The sequence below is a fragment of the Nanorana parkeri genome, unplaced genomic scaffold (genome assembly GCF_000935625.1).
Source record: "Nanorana parkeri isolate BGI_ZX_2015 unplaced genomic scaffold, ASM93562v1 scaffold3866, whole genome shotgun sequence".
Lineage (NCBI taxonomy): Eukaryota > Metazoa > Chordata > Amphibia > Anura > Dicroglossidae > Nanorana > Nanorana parkeri.
The window spans coordinates 10,381-25,129 of NW_017310133.1; the positions used below are offsets into that span (position 1 = coordinate 10,381).

Below are 14,749 nucleotides of genomic sequence, written 5' to 3' on the forward strand. Positions count from 1 at the left end.
TGGTGCGTGTCCCTCCGGGGGAGATATTTTATCTTTATTGTATGTTCCGGTTCCGCACTCCTCGGGATTTCTGAGGTTTGGGTCACTTCGGTTTCCCGGCTCCCCGAGACCCCCCATTTCTCTCACCTGCAAATCACATGTAGAGTACTGTCACTGGCCGGTCATATATGTAGAGTACTGTCACTGACCGGTCATATATGTAGAGTACTGTCACTGGCCGGTCATATATGTATAGTACTGTCACTGGCCGGTCATATATGTAATGTACTGTCACTGGCCGGTCATATATGTAATGTACTGTCACTGTATATGTACACGCAGCATGAGGATCAGCAGCCCCTTGTATCATTTATTCACAATGACACTTATAGCAATGTTAGGGACCCCGCCCCCCCCCGGGTAAATCACGCATGTTAGTGTGGGGGAGGGGAGGGGTTTCAGTTTTGGGGTCTCCTCTACAATTAGTCAGATTTGTATGATGAAGTTGGCACAGACGGCGGTTGGGAAAGTTGTCTCTGTACTGTACATTACATAATGTCCTCCCCCCCCGCGCGTGTTTGTGTGTTATCCTGCGTGTAGTGACAGTATGTCCTCACGTGTACCAGGTGCCTCACCCGTGTCACATGACCCGGTTCCTCCAGGAATGATGTCACCCTCCGCTTGTTATGAAGTATCAATGGATGTGTCATCTCCTCCTCGTGTGGCCCCCGGCACACACAAGGGCCCAGAAGGAAGTGCCCCGCGCCTCACCCTTCCCTCCTTCTGTCTTTCAGCTCAGAGAAGACTCTTCGAAGTTTTAAAGCGAAGAAAGCCGCCAATCCGCCCCAAATCATGGATGTACAAGGTGAGCCCTCCATCATCATTGTGGGAGGGGCAGAGACACAAACTACTGACCATTGTGGGAGGGGCAGAGACACAAACTACTGGGGGGATCTCACCATTGTGGGAGGGGCAGAGACACTACTGGAGGAAATCTCACCATTGTGGGAGTGGCAGAGACACAAACTACTGGGGGAAATCTCACCATTGTGGGAGGGGGAGAGACACAAACTACTGGGGGGAATCTCACCATTGTGGGAGGGGCAGAGACACTACTGGGGGGAATCTCACCATTGTGGGAGGGGCAGAGACACAACTACTGGAGGAAATCTCACCATTGTGGGAGGGGCAGAGACACAAACTACTGGGGGGAAATCTGACCATTGTGGGAGGGGCAGAGACACAAACTACTGACCATTGTGGGAGGGGCAGAGACACAAACTACTGACCATTGTGGGAGGGCAGAGACAGAAACTACTGAGCATTGTGGGCGGGGCAGAGACATGTAGCTGATTTGTTTTTTCTCCTGTACAGATGTTTGCAAACAGAGGCCCCGACGGCCCCGACTCGCCCTCAAATCTGGATGTCATCATGTCGCCCTCGTCTGTATCGCCCTTTTCTCAGTCACCCGCCTCCCATCGAGGGGAAGGTGAGAACTCCATGAAGTGTCTGATCAATGACCAGGACCTGCACCTGTCGGAGCGTCTGGGGGACGGCTGCTTCGGGGTGGTCCGCAGAGGGGAGTGGAGGATTCCCGGTGGAAGGACAGTAAGTAGCCCCTCCCCTTTTATCTCTTCCCGTTCCCTGAGCCGCCTCCCATGTTCTGTCCCTGTGCAGGAGTCTCATTCACCTGCTTTGTGTTTCCAGGTGAATGTTGCGGTGAAAACTCTGCGTACCGACTCCGCCTCCAACCCCGACATCCTCCAGGATTTTCTACAGGAAGTGAATTCCATGTACGTCCTGGACCACCCGCATCTCATCCGACTCTATGGGGTAGTTCTGACCCAGCCAATGAAAATGGTGAGTGATTGGTTCTCCTCAACGGGGTCACTTCATCCACACCAGGCTAACCCAAAAGGGGCCCCTGAGTCTTGTCCTTCCTCCACCAGGGTGACACAAAAAGGGCCCCTGAGTCTTGTCCTCTTCCACCAGGGTGACACAAAAGGGGCCCCTGAGTCTTGTCCTCTTCCACCAGGGTGACACAAAAGGGGCCCCGGAGTCTGGTATGGGGGTGCGGTGTGTGTATCTGGATAATGACCTCCTCTTGTCTTTCCCTCTCAGGTCACAGAGTTGGCCCCTCTCGGATCTCTACATGACGCTTTGCGCTCTCGCTATGGCGCATACCCTCTGCAGCTCCTGTGGTCATACTCCATCCAGATCGCCTCCGGGATGAGCTACCTGGAGAGCCACAAATTCATCCACCGGGACTTGGCCACGCGGAATGTACTGCTGATGAGCGAAGAAATGGTGAAGATCGGAGATTTTGGGCTGACGAGGGCGCTGAGGGCGAACGATGAACAGTACATCATGTCTGCTCACCGCAGGATTCCCTTTGCATGGTGAGGATGACCGCGGGCACATTGTTGGGTGGTGATGGGTTGGTCCTCGGGTGGGAAGGAATGTGGGCTGATAACTGGCAGTCACTAATCATCTGGATTCTTTGTGCCAGGTGCTCACCAGAAAGCTTGAAGATTGGGACCTTCTCACACCCATCAGACGTCTGGATGTTCGGGGTCACCATGTGGGAGATGTTCACCTATGGACAGGAGCCCTGGTTGGGCCTGGCTGGGAGACAGGTAATGGATCAATCCTGCAGAGTGTCACCATGCGTCAGCCTTACAGGGCCGAACATTGTATAACTGTCTTCTTGTCTGCAGATCTTACAGAAGATTGACCGCGAGGGGGAGAGACTGGAATGTCCAGATGATTGCCCCCCGGCTTTGTACAACATCATAATGAAGTGCTGGGCGCACAAACCGGACCAGAGGCCAAACTTCAGTGCTCTCATCAGCCTTCTGCAAGAGGTGAGTGCAAATCTGTATCCAATATCGCCCTTACTGCCCCCCTACGGTGTACTCCAAAGATGAGTCTCCCATACACTCCATGGCCAATAGTATGTGGACCCCCCCCTCCAAACTATTGAGTTCAGGGGTCTCCAGTGAAGGGTTCTGGTGATCCTCCATCATACAGAGACATTGTAGACAATTGAGATCTCCCAGCCTTGTGGTCACAGTTTGGTGAAGACCCTTTTCTGTTCCACCATGACTGTCCCCTGTGTACAAAGCCAGCTCCATAAAGACATGGTGTGACCAGTTTGTGAAGACCACTCAAGTTCCACCACACCAGAGCCCTGACCTCATCCCTGTGGAACTTAGGAACACCTTATGGAACATAGGTCTTCCTAAAGTATTATTGAGTTGAGCCAGCTCCATACAGACACGGTGTGACCAGCTTGGTGAAGGAACTAAAAAGGGGCCCCTGAGTCTTGTCCTCTTCCACCAGGGTGACACAAACGGGGCCCGGGAGTCTGTCCTTCCTCCACCATGGTGACACAAAAGGGGCCCCTGCGTCTTGTCCTCTTCCACCAGGGTGACACAAAAGGGGCCCCTGAGTCTGTCCTTCCTCCACCAGGGTGACACAAAAGGGGCCGCTGAGTCTGTCCTTTCTCCACCAGGGTGACACAAAAGGGGCCCCTGAGTCTTGTCCTCTTCCACCAGGGTGACACAAAAGGGGCCCCGGAGTCTGGTATGGGGGTGCGGTGTGTGTATCTGGATAATGACCTCCTCTTGTCTTTCCCTCTCAGGTCACAGAGTTGGCCCCTCTCGGATCTCTACATGACGCTTTGCGCTCTCGCTATGGCGCATACCCTCTGCAGCTCCTGTGGTCATACTCCATCCAGATCGCCTCCGGGATGAGCTACCTGGAGAGCCACAAATTCATCCACCGGGACTTGGCCACGCGGAATGTACTGCTGATGAGCGAAGAAATGGTGAAGATCGGAGATTTTGGGCTGACGAGGGCGCTGAGGGCGAACGATGAACAGTACATCATGTCTGCTCACCGCAGGATTCCCTTTGCATGGTGAGGATGACCGCGGGCACATTGTTGGGTGGTGATGGGTTGGTCCTCGGGTGGGAAGGAATGTGGGCTGATAACTGGCAGTCACTAATCATCTGGATTCTTTGTGCCAGGTGCTCACCAGAAAGCTTGAAGATTGGGACCTTCTCACACCCATCAGACGTCTGGATGTTCGGGGTCACCATGTGGGAGATGTTCACCTATGGACAGGAGCCCTGGTTGGGCCTGGCTGGGAGACAGGTAATGGATCAATCCTGCAGAGTGTCACCATGCGTCAGCCTTACAGGGCCGAACATTGTATAACTGTCTTCTTGTCTGCAGATCTTACAGAAGATTGACCGCGAGGGGGAGAGACTGGAATGTCCAGATGATTGCCCCCCGGCTTTGTACAACATCATAATGAAGTGCTGGGCGCACAAACCGGACCAGAGGCCAAACTTCAGTGCTCTCATCAGCCTTCTGCAAGAGGTGAGTGCAAATCTGTATCCAATATCGCCCTTACTGCCCCCCTACGGTGTACTCCAAAGATGAGTCTCCCATACACTCCATGGCCAATAGTATGTGGACCCCCCCCTCCAAACTATTGAGTTCAGGGGTCTCCAGTGAAGGGTTCTGGTGATCCTCCATCATACAGAGACATTGTAGACAATTGAGATCTCCCAGCCTTGTGGTCACAGTTTGGTGAAGACCCTTTTCTGTTCCACCATGACTGTCCCCTGTGTACAAAGCCAGCTCCATAAAGACATGGTGTGACCAGTTTGTGAAGACCACTCAAGTTCCACCACACCAGAGCCCTGACCTCATCCCTGTGGAACTTAGGAACACCTTATGGAACATAGGTCTTCCTAAAGTATTATTGAGTTGAGCCAGCTCCATACAGACACGGTGTGACCAGCTTGGTGAAGGAACTCGAGTGTTCTGCACAGAGTCCCGACCTCATCCCTACTGACCACCTTTGGGACAAATTGGATTGTGAGCCCGGTCTTCTCCTCCAACTTCAGTACCTGACCTCACCTGAAATGTCCTGACCTGACATGGTTTATAACCTATAATCTCTTATCCCTCCACTGTGCCCATCTCTATGGTCCTATAATCTCATATCCCTCCACTGTGCCCATCTGTATGGTCCTATCATATCCCTCCACTGTGCCCATCTCTATGGTCCTATAATCTCATATCCCTCCACTGTGCCCATCTCTATGGTCCTATAATCTCAGATCCCTCCACTGTGCCGATCTCTTATAACATCTCTTCATAGTTCATCATCTGACAGACAACGTATTCCTTCTTCAGGTGAAACCACTAGAGGTTCGGATTCTTCAGGAGGTGAACAATCCCTCTTGGCTGCCTCTGGAGGCTGGGGACCTTGTCACCGTCATTGATGCTGGGTAAGTGACATTTTCATGCCATTGGTCACTTATATCCTACCAAAAGTTCATTATGGGTAATCCAACGTTCCGGAAGTCATGATACGTCTTTGTGACCATTCACTATTCACCCGTCATTCACCGCGTGTTACGCATAATTCTGTGGAGGTCATGGGGGCAGCAAGCTCATAGACCCAGACCTCTATTACCCTGGTCATATATTCCGGCGTGTCATGACAGATTCCAGGCGGTCTCCAGACAAGTTGGCCAATAAAATCCCACCAGCTTTATTTGGGGGTGCGACTTGGGGCCTTCAGCCAGTCCAGTATACCTGGAGGTGGGAGGCTGCCAGGGGGCATCTGTATCGAATACCCGGGCTTAGCATTGGAAGCTGAATGAGACAAAGTGGTTTACTGTAAGACTCTTTCATCTACTTGGTGACCATAGCTCATGGACATGGCTTTGATTTTCATCCTCTAGGTCAGACTCTCAGCCCTGGAGAGGACAGAATCAGCAAACTCTTAGGATTGGACCATTCCCTGCTGCTGTCATTTCTCCGGAGGACTTGGCACGCGGCCGTAGCTCTTCACACTTGGCGGGCAATCTAGGAAAGACCTCTTTTGCTGATGCAGAGAATGAGTAAGTGCCTCACCGCCTCGTGAACACGTAGATTATAGCACATATGGCCTCCCACCACATACTCATGAGTCCTTGTTTCTTTCAGCAAGAGAATCCGAGCAAAAGAAGGTCAACGGAGGAGGGGAGGAGGAGCTGGCGTTGGTCGCATCAGAGCAGAAGAAATGATGATTCGTATGCAACGTAAGTGTCTCCTGGTGGCAAACGTAACCCACATCCTTTCCCTCTCCTATCCTTTCCCTCTCCTATCCTTTCCCTCTCCTATCCTTTCCCTCGCCTATCCTTCCCCTCTCCTATCCTTCCCCTCTCCTATCCTTCCCCTCTCCTATCCTTCCCATCCTTCATTGCTTCCTTCCATCTTCCTATTCTTATTTCCCCCAATTTCCCAGTCTCTCCTCATTCCTCTCCACTCACCTTCTCTGATTTCACCCCCCAGGTCTCTCTAGAAGTTTGGAGTCCCTATCTAACTTTGACAACAATCCTCAAAGCCACCCCACACCCAGGCAACGTGGGCGGGATCTGGAGAGCATAGCATCGCCACCCCGTGAGCCCTCCCCGAGAAGAATGAGTGACCTTCCCCCACGACGTTTGCTGGCCAACCTCCGCCCCATACCTTCTCCCAAGCCCAAGGTGTCGGCCCTTAAGGATCGGTTCCTGGCTCCTCCCACACCGGATCACCCCGGGCAGCAGATGAACCGCAAATTTCCAACTTCTCCAGTCCCGGTTCCAGCAGAAACGCACCCGGTCCCTCGCGTGACACCAGAAAGTAAATCTGCGGGGTACAGAGCCGTCACTGCGGACAGTGAGCTGCAAAAGAAAATTAAAGAGGTAAGAAGACTGAGAGGTGTGTGTGTGTTGGTGACCCATGGTGGTCCGAACTCCTCAGCATTCCCCTCCATCACTCCTGTGGGCCCCTAGCTGTTCTCTGATTGGCATGGGCAGAGGCCCCCTGTATACTTTTGCCCAAGTCCAAAGTAATGACGGGAGGAGGCCCAGAGTGGGATGTACTGCTTATGGAGGCCTTCAAATGGAGATTGTGGGGACAGATCTACTTGCTTGCCCCTCACCCAATGCCCCGAGGGGTTGTTTCTGACTTGATGGCCCCATCGCGTTCACACCGAATGTCTCTGAGTATTAATCTTGTGTTCTGTGTGCAGGTGGAGGAGCGCGTACATGGAGTAACCACCGAAGAGAGCCGGGAGGCGCTGCGCACCTATGGAGGGGACGTGACGCGGGCTGTGCAGGCTTTAAAGGTGCGCATATTTTGGAGCAAAATCTGTAACTGAATGTAGATGGGGTGTGGGGGATGGGGGTTGGGTAGGGTCAGCTTTAATATAAAGACCTGGGACAGGAAGTACAAGAGCTAACCATGCTCATACTATTCTTTAGCCCTTCCCTTCTGGAAACCTCACAGTGCAGCCATAGAGCGGGAGATTGCTTCTCACTTCCTGTTTGGTCCCCTGAACAGGAAGTAAAGGAAATCTTTCCAACAGGGACACAGAATGCATTTATTTTTGCTCTTGGTGTCTTGGGTTGGGCTGACCCTCTGCGAAATCAATGTGGCTTCTGGAACAGTTTGTATCTTATCCTTGAGATATACTAGAGAAGGAGAAGAGGACGATAGGTCCAGCAGCCTGGAGGAGGAGGAGTTCCCAGCCTTGAGGCCTCTTATGTCTAAACCTGATGTTTAATGTGTCCCTTCACTGGTTCCTCCCCACCAGTGAAGGGAAGGATGGAGGTCAGAGAGAAGACCTGAAGGGGAGGACGGAGGTCAGATAGAAGACTGAAGGGAAGGACGGAGGTCAGATAGAATACTGAAGGGGATGACGGAGGTCAGATAGAATACTGAAGGAGAGGACGGAGGTCAGATAGAATACTGAAGGGGAGGACGGAGGTCAGATATAAGACTGAAGGGGAGGACGGAGGTCAGATAGAAGACTGAAGGGGAGGATGGAGGTCAGATATAAGACTGAAGGGGAGGATGGAGGTCAGATAGAAGGGAAGGACGGAGGTCAGATAGAAGACTGAAGGGAAGGCCGGAGTTCACTTTTAATCCAAGGTGTCCCAGTCCTCATGAGGGTTCCCCAAATTATAATGTAGTGCTGGAGTCCGATTCTCTGAGTTGGGTTCTTATGCTGAGTCCTGTTTTCTGTGTCCAGGTGGAACAGCTCTACAACATCAGCCGATACAGCAAGGAAGAATGCCAACGCATCCTGGATAAATGCAAGTGGAACTTGGAGGCCGCCTCCCGCTATGTCCTGCGGCGCACACAACCTCACTGATGGGACTTCTGCCGTTCCTTGATTGAAGGATTCTTCCTCTGAAGAGGGATTTTGAGGTCCTGTCTGCCAGGACGGCACCAGGGGGGTGGAGAGCCTGGATTGTCTGGACGATGGTTCTGTTTACTGGACTTTCCCCATTGGTGGAGGATTATGGACAAAGGGTACAAAGAGACTGTTTGTGGGAGGTCAAGTAGCAGGATTCCAGGGGTGCCGGTCACCTTTTCTCTTGGATTCTGGACTTTGATGTTTTCTGGCCGCTAGCTATGAATTTGGAAATCTTCATGACGCCAGCTGGACTGGTTTGTGGCCATTATGGATTTCCAGGGACTCTGCAGTTTGGGGGACTAAGGAAGCCAACTTGTAACTTGTTCATGGTCTGTTAGTATGAAGACTAATGGGCGAGATGTTTTTAATGGTTCCCAGTGACATCCTCCATTTTGCACAATGAATCGTACCCAACATGGACCTGACACCCTCTACCATGGACAATAGATGGTACCCAATGTGGACCTGACACCCTACACTATGGACAATGCATGGTACCCAACATGGACCTGACACCCTCTACCATGGACAATAGATGGTACCCAATGTGGACCTGACACCCTACACTATGGACAATGCATGGTACCCAACATGGACCTGACACCCTCTACCATGGACAATGGATGGTACCCAACGTGGACCTGACACCCTCTACCATGGACAATGGATGGTACCCAATGTGGATCTGACATCTACTGGGAACAATGGGTGGTACTCAACGTGGATCTGACATCATCTACTGGGGACAATGGCGTTGCATTTCTCTGCATTACCACTCCTTTAAGTCCGGGCTCATCGATAACTACGACAGTATTTTCCAGTGTTATCCATAAATCACTTTTGCCGCAAATGATCAACTGTCAATGCCGGGCTGGGGCTGGTGTAACAACATCTTGTGTTCAGGGACTTGGTTCCCGTTGGAAGAGACTGTTACGGAGTGAGCGTCTACGTGTGAGAGGAATAAATACTTCCGTAGAGAGATGGTCTGTACTAAGTGTTCCAATTTCTTCAGGGATTATATCATACACTATATGGCCAAACGTTTGAGAAGCCTTCACCATCGCACCTATATGAGCTTGTTGGACCTCATTTTCCAACACCATGAGGTCAGTTACTGATGTTGGACGAGAAGACCCGGCTCACAATCCTATTCACCCCATTGGTGGTCAGTAGGGTTGAGGTCGGGGCACTTGAGTTCCTCCACCTAGCTGGTCACCCCATGTCTGTATGGAGCTGGCTTTGTACACAGGGGACAGTCAAGGTGGGACAGAAAAGGGTCTTCACCAAGCTGTGACCACAAGGCTGGAGGAGCTCAATTGTCTCCAATGTCTTTGTATGATGGAGGGTCACCAGAACCTTCACAGGAGACACTGAACCCCATCATTTGGACGGGGACTCCTCAAACGCTTGGCATTATAGTCCATGTGATACCACATACTGTATTTTTCATGTGCAATAAGGGAATGACGTATTTGCAGACCAGTTTCGAAGACGGTAGAGAGCTTTGAGGTGACTGTTTAAAACTAATCTCGGGGAGAACTACAAATGCCAGCATGCACTTGTGTCTCCAGCATCTTCCTGGGATCGGTGATGGATAATGGCAGGCAGAGCGGAGCCAGCCTCCGGCACACTAAAAGCAGGAATGCGACTATTCCGGTCTTTCTATAGCCGAGCTCTCACGCATGACCTGTCTGTACATATCTGTATTTAACCCTGTATATACCGAGCTGTGAGCTGAACAAGCCTTAGTTTACATGTATGAAAAGATTCATTGTATTTATACTGTTACTGTGAGACAAAATAAACCTTTTATTATGCTACGCCCGCCTTTGCTTTATTGGGTGATGTGTGGATGATGAGAGTTGTCCTCCAGCCTACACTGTTCTCGGTTACATCGGGTAGAATGAGGAAGGAGTAGAGCCTCTGATTTGGTTTTTACTGTTGTCTGAGTCTTCAGTTCAGTGATCTTGCCCCCATGTGTCCTCTTCACCTGGTCATTTACCATCACAGGTCACATGACCAAGGCGCAGGGGAAGCATGGGTCAGTCACACACAGGCTACATACAGTACATGTAATATGATCATACAAAGCTGAAGGTGAACGTACAGAGAACGAGTGAGAAGAGCGTGTATAGTGTCTAGGGACTGAGCATGTGCGGGAAGGGAGGGGAATCTCTTTGGGAAGCCACACGAGGGCGCTCATTCACATGGGGGATCAGTAGGGTCAGCATCCATCTAGTGTGGGAAATGCTACCAGGAAATGGAAATAGAACCATTAGGTTTACTGAGATACTTCCATCTATCTGACAATATTGCCTTTTCGGGGGTCTCGCAGATCCTCCACGGGCCCCGGGTGCATACCTCCTGGGATCAGCTCCTCCACATCCAGATACAAACCGACTGCAAATCCACCATTTCTTCCCTTTTAATCCAACAGGAATGATTGCAAGCACAGCAAATTCACAAAGCCAGATTGTGACCCATCGCTGACCACCAGACCCTCTCCTGCCCCTTCCACGCGTTTCTCCCCCGTCAGGGCTTCGTTATGAACCTTCACCTGTGGAGAAATATGCCAAAGGCCATGCATGTCAATAGTCCCAGATTTGTGTGATAGTCCTGCATCTTGGCCCCCTGTCCTGATGACGATGTGTCCATGTCCCCGGATCATGGCATCGCTCTTATTGGAGTTACTGCACTGTGCAAGGGTCATTGTGGGGTTCGGGGATGTGAGTGGGCCACCCCTGCATATTTAGGGGTCTGGGCATTACCAACCCATAAAGTTGGTGTTTGGGCACGCTAGCCTTGAAAGTAGGTGAATAAAATGAGGACTGTGGGCGGGGTTAACAGTGTCCTGGGACCATAATGTGGTATGTGAAGGAGTAGTGGAGGGTCTGTAGGAGAGGGTCTGGTGGTGAGGGTCTGTAGGAGAGGGACTGGTGGTGAGGGTCTGCAGGAGAGGGTCTGTAGGAGAGGGTCTGGTGGTGAGGGACTGGTGGTGAGGGTCTGTAGGAGAGGGACTGGTGGTGAGGGATGGACCGCAGTCCGGCTTTGTGAGTTTGCTCTTGGTAAGTATGAGGGAGTAGTAGAGGGCTGTAGGAGACGGACTGTAGGAGACGGACTGTAGGAGACGGACTGTAGACTGTAGGAGAGGGTCTGTAGTAGAGGGTCTGTAGAAGAGGGTCTGTAGGAGAGGGACTGTAGTAGAGGGTCTGTAGAAGGGTCTGTAGGAGAGGGACTGTAGTAGAGGGTCTGTAGAAGGGTCTGTAGGAGAGGGACTGTAGTAGAGGGACTGTAGGAGAGGGACTGTAGGAGAGGGTCTGTAGTAGAGGGTCTGTAGAAGGGTCTGTAGGAGAGGGACTGTAGTAGAGTGTCTGTAGGAGAGGGACTGTAGGAAAGGGTCTGTAGGAGAGGGACTGTAGGAGAGGGTCTGTAGGAGAGGGACTGTAGGAAAGGGTCTGTAGGAGAGGGACTGTAGTAGAGTGTCTGTAGGAGAGGGACTGTAGGAAAGGGTCTGTAGGAGAGGGTCTGTAGGAGAGGGTCTGTAGGAGAGGGACTGTAGGAAAGGGTCTGTAGGAGAGGGACTGTAGTAGAGTGTCTGTAGGAGAGGGACTGTAGGAAAGGGTCTGTAGGAGAGGGACTGTAGGAGAGGGTCTGTAGGAGAGGGACTGTAGGAGAGGGTCTGTAGGAGAGGGACTGTAGGAGAGGGTCTGTAGGAGAGGGACTGTAGTAGAGGGTCTGTAGGAGAGGGACTGTAGTAGAGGGTCTGTAGAAGGGTCTGTAGGAGAGGGACTGTAGTAGAGGGTCTGTAGGAGAGGGACTGTAGGAGAGGGTCTGTAGGAGAGGGACTGTAGTAGAGGGTCTGTAGAAGGGTCTGTAGGAGAGGGACTGTAGTAGAGGGTCTGTAGAAGGGTCTGTAGGAGAGGGACTGTAGTAGAGGGACTGTAGGAGAGGGTCTGTAGGAGAGGGACTGTAGGAGAGGGTCTGTAGGAGAGGGACTGTAGTAGAGGGTCTGTTGAAGGGTCTGTAGGAGAGGGTCTGTAGGAGAGGGACTGTAGTAGAGGGTCTTTAGAAGGGTCTGTAGGAGAGGGACTGTAGTAGAGGCTCTGTAGAAGGGTCTGTAGGAGAGAGACTGTAGTAGAGGGACTGTAGGAGAGGGTCTGTAGGAGAGGGACTGTAGGAGAGGGACTGTAGGAGAGGGTGTGTAGGAGAAGGACTGTAGTAGAGGGTCTGTAGTAGAGGGTCTGGTGGTGAACGATGGGCCACAGTCCGGCTTTGATCTTCTTGCAATCATTCTTGTTGGATATCTGGAAGGAGGAGTGGAAGTGCGGCCGGTTGTTGTTGTGTACAGCGATGGCGGGTGAGTCACTCTCGGCATGTTCATGTTGCGTAATTTCTGATACACGGAGGAAACCGTCGTGATTGAGCGATGAGTTCTGCAGATGTTTATAGAAGAGAACAATCCGAGGAGACGTAGATCACATGTGACATTTGTATGAGAAAGTCCTCGTGGTTGTGACCCGTCCGCCGGATGTTGTGGGCAGGTAGTGTTTTGGGATTGTCAGGGATGAAGCCGTGTTTGGCTCCATAGGGAGCCGAATGAATTCCGATAAACATTGAGGAACCCGGCCTTGGGGCAGCAGAGAGAGTAAATCCGGCCCTGGGTGTAATGTGGATGGGCAGCAGTCAGAACCAGAACTGGTTTATTGCACATAGCGATACAGGAAGGAGGGGGAGGGGTGAATTGGGATATCCCCAAAAACACGGATAGTCTTTAACACCAGCCTAGGATATAATCTCTTCTGAATCCCTCATAAAGTCTTTCTGTACTTCCTGAACACGGACTATGCTGGCGGGGCTCTGGTAGAGCTGGGGCAATGGAGGTTCTAGCGGTATCTCAATCTTTATGTTCCAAGGGAGGACAACCTGGAAAGGTTCCTGTGTAGACTTCCCACTCAGCCGGTCCCTCTCCACGTCTCCATGGTGGGGGACCGTCACAGCTTGTCTCCTCTAGGCCAGACACTCTCGGCTCCAGAAACCAGCATCTTCATGGTGACCTCCCAGGAGATCCCTCCATCCTTTCCATCCTGAGGCCCTAAGGAGACAGATCTTCTATGGTGACCTCCTCCCAGGGACAATGAATATAATATTATATCCTTCCAGTGACACCACCGACACCGGGACATGTTATCCTTCCAGTGACACCACTGATGTAGGGGCGTTGCTACTAAACGCATATGTCACTAGCGCTGATATTATCCCCTCCCCCACCAGTGGGATGGGGGGTGCAGTTAGGTATCTTCCCCCTGGACAATGGACGTCCTTGTCCCGGCACTGATTGAGGGACAACGTGTATGGGACTTGAGAGCCAATCAGTGTTATAATTTCGTCATCGATTAGAAAATAAATGTGATCTCCGGAGTTGTATTGATGAACATAAATGGCGCTGAGAACCGATCAATATCTATAGATAAATGTCTGTGGAAGTGCCGTCCAGAGCGGCAACATGGAGGATGAAGGCCACCTGAATTTGTTGGGTTTGAGGAGTTCTCTATACCTGAAGAATATATAAGGTAGGATGAGATACGTCTGTAACATCTCCATATTTAATGTCTGTATAGAATGAACTGTAAGTGGGAGGAGCATCAGTCTAATATGACACTTTGAGGAACATCTCCACATCCCGGACACCATAGAGGACAATGGAGTCCATAACATACCTTGGTCATAAGATTGGTATGGCCTGTAGAGGGGGTGGAGCTTAAAGGTTTTTCTATAAGAGCTCAGAGAGATCTGGATTGGGTGAATGTGGATGATGACGTCATTGGGGGTTGGGTCAGAGGCGCCTCCTTGTCATAGGATGGGACACTATTACGATGATGGCGGGAACACAGCATTCAGCTTGGTGTATGAATAGAAGTCAGACCGAGGGAGATCAGAGAAAAGATTGGTTGTCACTCTGGGGTCCATCATTCCCGGAGAATGTTATCCTTCTAGACAATCCGTGTGATCAGCAAACTGTATATTATGTGCAGCGCTCACCCCCGAAGGAGCCGCTGGGGCCCGCTTCATCTCTAGTCTGTCTGGGGGATGTACTTCAGCTGCCCACCCATTAGCACCAACCGCCCTTCTTCTGGTGCCCATAAACGGATGTCCACTCCGGTAGTAGAATGCAGAATAACCTTTTATTGAACATCTTCACTGAGGAGAGAGGATATGGGGGGTTCTATGGGTCCAGGGGTGACCAACAAAAGCTCCAGACTCACCAGACTTTGTAGATGTATCAGTGTAGATCCAATTAGGAGTCAGCGGACAGCAACTGATGTAACAGATAGTCAGGATGGATGCAGATCCTCAACACAGGAAATACACCGACCATGCTCCTGAAGTCCTCTTAGTTCCAGGGTACTTCAAGAGCCAGCATTGGGCCCGGTTTTCTTCCTCTTTCAGCATCCCAGGCCTCCTCCCGCACACCAGCCCATGCCCACCCCCAGGCCTCAGGCCTAGCCTGGGGGGGGCAGGCTG

General features: G+C 51.4%; 1 protein-coding gene across 1 annotated transcript in view; it reads left to right on the forward strand.

The window, feature by feature from the left end:
- LOC108803558 (non-receptor tyrosine-protein kinase TNK1-like) overlaps nt 1-8,228 on the forward strand; it is a 14,816-nt gene extending 6,588 nt beyond the window's left edge. Inside the window, exons 2-17 of the mRNA XM_018575390.1 lie at nt 774-837; nt 1,044-1,065; nt 1,354-1,587; nt 1,687-1,839; nt 2,101-2,378; nt 2,489-2,615; nt 2,697-2,843; nt 3,623-3,900; nt 4,011-4,137; nt 4,219-4,365; nt 5,191-5,285; nt 5,745-5,903; nt 5,989-6,083; nt 6,337-6,728; nt 7,058-7,153; nt 8,060-8,228. Coding sequence (XP_018430892.1) covers nt 774-837; nt 1,044-1,065; nt 1,354-1,587; nt 1,687-1,839; nt 2,101-2,378; nt 2,489-2,615; nt 2,697-2,843; nt 3,623-3,900; nt 4,011-4,137; nt 4,219-4,365; nt 5,191-5,285; nt 5,745-5,903; nt 5,989-6,083; nt 6,337-6,728; nt 7,058-7,153; nt 8,060-8,182 — 2,537 coding nt within the window. The 3' untranslated portion in view covers nt 8,183-8,228. The remainder of the gene's footprint in view (nt 1-773; nt 838-1,043; nt 1,066-1,353; nt 1,588-1,686; nt 1,840-2,100; nt 2,379-2,488; nt 2,616-2,696; nt 2,844-3,622; nt 3,901-4,010; nt 4,138-4,218; nt 4,366-5,190; nt 5,286-5,744; nt 5,904-5,988; nt 6,084-6,336; nt 6,729-7,057; nt 7,154-8,059) is intronic.
- The last annotated feature ends 6,521 nt before the right edge of the window (nt 8,229-14,749 follow it).